The sequence below is a fragment of the Geospiza fortis genome, unplaced genomic scaffold (assembly GCF_000277835.1).
Source record: "Geospiza fortis unplaced genomic scaffold, GeoFor_1.0 scaffold112, whole genome shotgun sequence".
Classification (NCBI taxonomy): domain Eukaryota; kingdom Metazoa; phylum Chordata; class Aves; order Passeriformes; family Thraupidae; genus Geospiza; species Geospiza fortis.
Window position 1 is genome coordinate 7,422,191 of NW_005054298.1, and position 4,053 is coordinate 7,426,243.

General features: G+C 45.2%; 1 protein-coding gene across 1 annotated transcript; it reads left to right on the forward strand.

Annotated features, from left to right (window-relative positions):
* DBI (diazepam binding inhibitor, acyl-CoA binding protein) lies at positions 1–2,904 on the forward strand (the record flags this gene model as incomplete). The annotated part of the gene is made up of 3 exons (XM_014306353.1): positions 1–136; positions 1,818–1,880; positions 2,612–2,904. Coding segments are annotated over 3 exons (273 nt in total), but the record flags the coding sequence as incomplete, so codon positions are not given.
* Between the last annotated feature and the right edge of the window lie 1,149 nt (positions 2,905–4,053).

Below are 4,053 nucleotides of genomic sequence, written 5' to 3' on the forward strand. Positions count from 1 at the left end.
CTGCCGCCTTCCCCCCAGGCCGCGTTCCAGAAGGCTGCCGAGGAGGTGAAGCAGCTGAAGTCGCAGCCCACGGACCAGGAGATGCTGGACATCTACAGCCACTACAAACAGGCCACGGTGGGCGACGTGAACACCGGTAGGCACCGGCCGGGAGGCAAAACCTCTCCCTCTTTCTGCTTCCCTCAATCCCGCGGCGCAGCGAAAGTGCCTTAGAGCCGCCTTGGCAGGGATTGTGTGCGGGCGGGCACAGGCTGACCCGATAAGGCTTTGTGCAATTCGGGGTTTTTAGATTAACCGGGCTGCCGCCCTCCGCTCCGTGCAGTGAGGGCCTGAGGATGCTTTGTGCAAATATTTGGATTGGGTTTTTTGGAGAGCTCTGTCAGTGAGTAGCTGCTCAGGCCGAGGGGTGCTCTTTAATGCAAACACTTCTCGGTTATACAGACTTAAACAGCAAGGCAAGAGATACAAGGGTGGAATTACAATACTGGAGGGGATGGCACATTTGAGTTTATTTAGGCTGGATTGGCTGCTAAAAATAGTACTGGAAAGCAAAACCAGAAGAACAGGAGAAAACTTTTATACGAGCTGCGGTTAAATATACTTCAGAAAGATTGTACCAAAAATATGTCTTCAAGTACACACTGCAGAATGTTTCTGGCTACTTCTCTCGCTACAGTGCTGTCCGTAGCAGCTCAGCTTTTGGAATTACATTTAAAGTGGAGCGTGTCTCTATCGACCTTGTGTAAGGCTGGAGTAGCTAGAATTAGAAAGGGAAAAGGTCATTTCTTTGGAGTGCTGGCCTCCTAACCCAGTAGCTGGCAAAGTTTATTGAGCGTCCATTGATTTAAAAGCTGGCAGTGAAGTGTACAGGAAATGGTAAGTAATTTAATCTCCTTTTTCCAAAGCTGGCAGCGTGAGGGAGAAAATAATTTACTTTGGGTTTAAGATGTGGTCTTTTCAGTGTGGCTGGGCGTCAGCATTATTAGTGCTTGACAGGGTGAAGCAGTGCTGGGGGTATGCCACCATTCCTGCAAGTGTCTGCGCTCCTGTGGAGCAGCAGCCAACGTGAGCTGGCCCGAGCAGGAGCCTGTGGCAGGGTGGCTGCTGGGGTTTGTGCTGCAGACAAGTGGAGCTGCCAACTGGAGCCACAGGTCACTGTGCCATGGGAGCTGCACAAGGGTGTTTGTGAATACTGCCCAGTTCCATTTGTGAGTTCTAAGAATTATCGTTAGGGAGAGAGAGGGAGGAAGTAAAGCCACAAAGGGGACTTTACACAAAGATTAACCATATACATGTCATTCACTTTCTGCTTGGCCACACCACAGCCTGCAGTCAAGTGAGTTAAATTTCCAAGGTTTTCAATTGCAGAACTGGAGGTTAGAAACACACCACTAACTTGATGATAATGAGTTCCAAGCTGTGTGTACTACAAACAGCTGCCTGTTTCTGTGTCTCTGCCTGCAATGGACCTCAGGGTGTTTGTGCTTTACTTTAGAGCTGGTGTTCTTTAATTGTATAGCTCTTATGTGACAGCAGGCTCTTCAGAAAGTACAGCTAAACCAAATGACAGCAGTTGGTGCTCTTCTGCTCAAATGCTGCTGTCTCAAGGGAATTTGAAAGAGTCTATTGCTATCGTCACCAACCACGTTGTAACATATTCCCCTGAGGTGATCTCCTGGCTACAGGTTAGCAAGCAACAGCTGCAGAGATGAGCCAGTGTATTTAGTCACAGCCAAGAGCCAGCTAAGCCTTCAAGTGGGTATTACCTACAGCCAGATCACACAAACTAATCCTGCTGCTCATCCTGTCTTTCTCAGAGCGCCCTGGTATGCTGGACTTCAAAGGCAAAGCAAAGTGGGATGCCTGGAGTGCATTGAAAGGTAAGTGTCTGATTAAAGAAATTAATAAAATTACCACTGGCAAACTAGTCAGAAAGACGTGTAGTTCAGGATAGAAACAGGATAGTGTTGCCTTTTAATACAAGAGTTCTAGAAGTTCAGAATGCCATGATAATAAATTTTAATTACCTCTGTAAAGCAGAAGTAATCCTGAAAAATATGGCCTGTGTGAAGGGGAATTAGGGTGCAAAATGCCCAGCTGGCCTAAGATGTTAAATAAAGAATAACAATAACAGCAGCAGAAATCTAAAGTTATTTTCCTGGTCCCAGCCTAGTACCCCAGAGACTGAGCTCTCCCTCCAGCTGTTATGCATCTTCCAGTTAGGAAAGCTTGGGAAGACAGAAATGAGCTCTCAGCTCTAAATGAGGAGCCAAACGAGTGATCTGATCTGTGACAATGGGGCTTTTTCTGGTGTTTTAAGGAATAGCTTTCCTGTGATAATTGTCAATGGCATTAATAGAACTAGTACACTGGTTAGTTGCTGTCTGTGCAAAAACAACTTTGCTTGGAAGCACTGTGTTTTCATGACTGATAAATTTGTTAAATTTATTTTATAATTTGTTAAAACTTCAGCAGTGGATTCCCAGCCAAGTGACCTTCCTGGCTCCTTTGCTCTTGGGTGGCACAGACCAGAGCAAGGAATTGTATCTTGTAAAAGGTAATTTTTAATCTGTGAAAGATGTCTGACTGCTTCCTGTGTTCTGTCCTTCAGGAATGTCCAAAGAAGATGCAATGAAAGCTTACATAGCAAAAGTGGAAGAACTAAAGGGCAAATATGGCATCTGAGGACTGGATAAATCAGCTACATGCACGCCTGAAACCTGCCTTATTTCTAATGTGGGAAACTGGTTTCTAAGAGTAACGTTAGATACCTAGTATGTCATAGTCAGTTCTCCTCATGCCTGTAGTTCAGGAGAAATTATGTACCTGGCTAATGTACTGACACGGTATAAATTCCTTCTGGGAACAAAATCTGGAACTCATTAAAGTGCATTTGGTACTTTAGCTGTTGTTCTGGTGGTCCCTTGGCGCTCACGGTGAGCTCAGCCCGTGAGTGCCGCCGAGCAGAGCCGCCTCCCCCGTCCGTGTGCCGCTAGAGGGGGACGGTCCCCTGCCTTGGGCACCACGAGCTCCTGGCCAAACCACTCCTCTCGGGCCGGTGAGTGACAGCCCACAGGAGCTGGAGCATCCCAGAGCTTATCTGGAAAAGGTTATCTCTAATGCTGTGTCTGCTAGGAACAAGGTGCTCGATACTTATTGCCTGGAGCCTTCAGAGACTTAGTCAACAACTGCCAAATCATCTTTCATAAAACACTTCTGGGACATGTTATTTCCCAACAGCAACGTTGGGCTTCTAGAGTAAAGGCAAATACTGAACACAAAGCCTTCCCTGGGCAAGGAGAGATCCCAGAGGCAGTGGAGCTGATCCTCTTGATGCTGTAAAAGCAAGAGAATCAATTTGATGTTGCCATGCAGTTGGCTGCAGCGAGGGCTGAGTCCCTATAGATTGACTGAACACTGGCAAGACTGCTCAAAGAGAAAGACTTAGTGATCATCAGCAAAAGTTCAGTTACAGAGCACACAGTTGTGACTGTCTCTAGGAGGCTGATTGCTTTGGTCTGCCTACTGTAGTCTCTTGGAGCTGCTGATGATGGAAAAGGAAGATTTTGCTTTAAAAATGCAACATTGAACTATTCCACCATAGAGCATTTAAGAATGAAATCACAACCTTAGACAGGAATAAGGCATTATAATTTTGGTTAGCATCTGAATAGGTGAGGACTTAAAGCATTCTTCAGATAAGCAATTGATTTATGGAACTACGTAGGGATGAAAACTATCATGGCTCTGTCTAGGTAAATACTGTTTCGTAGCTAGTTCTACATGGTGAGTAGTAGATTTAGTGATTACTTCACATGCTTTCAAAAATTTTAACATTCCCATTTACTACTTGTAATGGGAAATGCACTTAAAGCTGCTTTTTGTCCTTTAAAATGTGTTAGGATAGAGAGCCAAAAAAAAGGCAGTTTATTCTTGGTCTTCCTTGTTCTTCTGGGTGAGTAAAATAAGCATTTGGGGTTTTTTTACCTGTTCTTGTATCCTCTGTTACTTGAGATTGTCTTAATTAAATTCACTTTGCAAGAGATGGGTAAG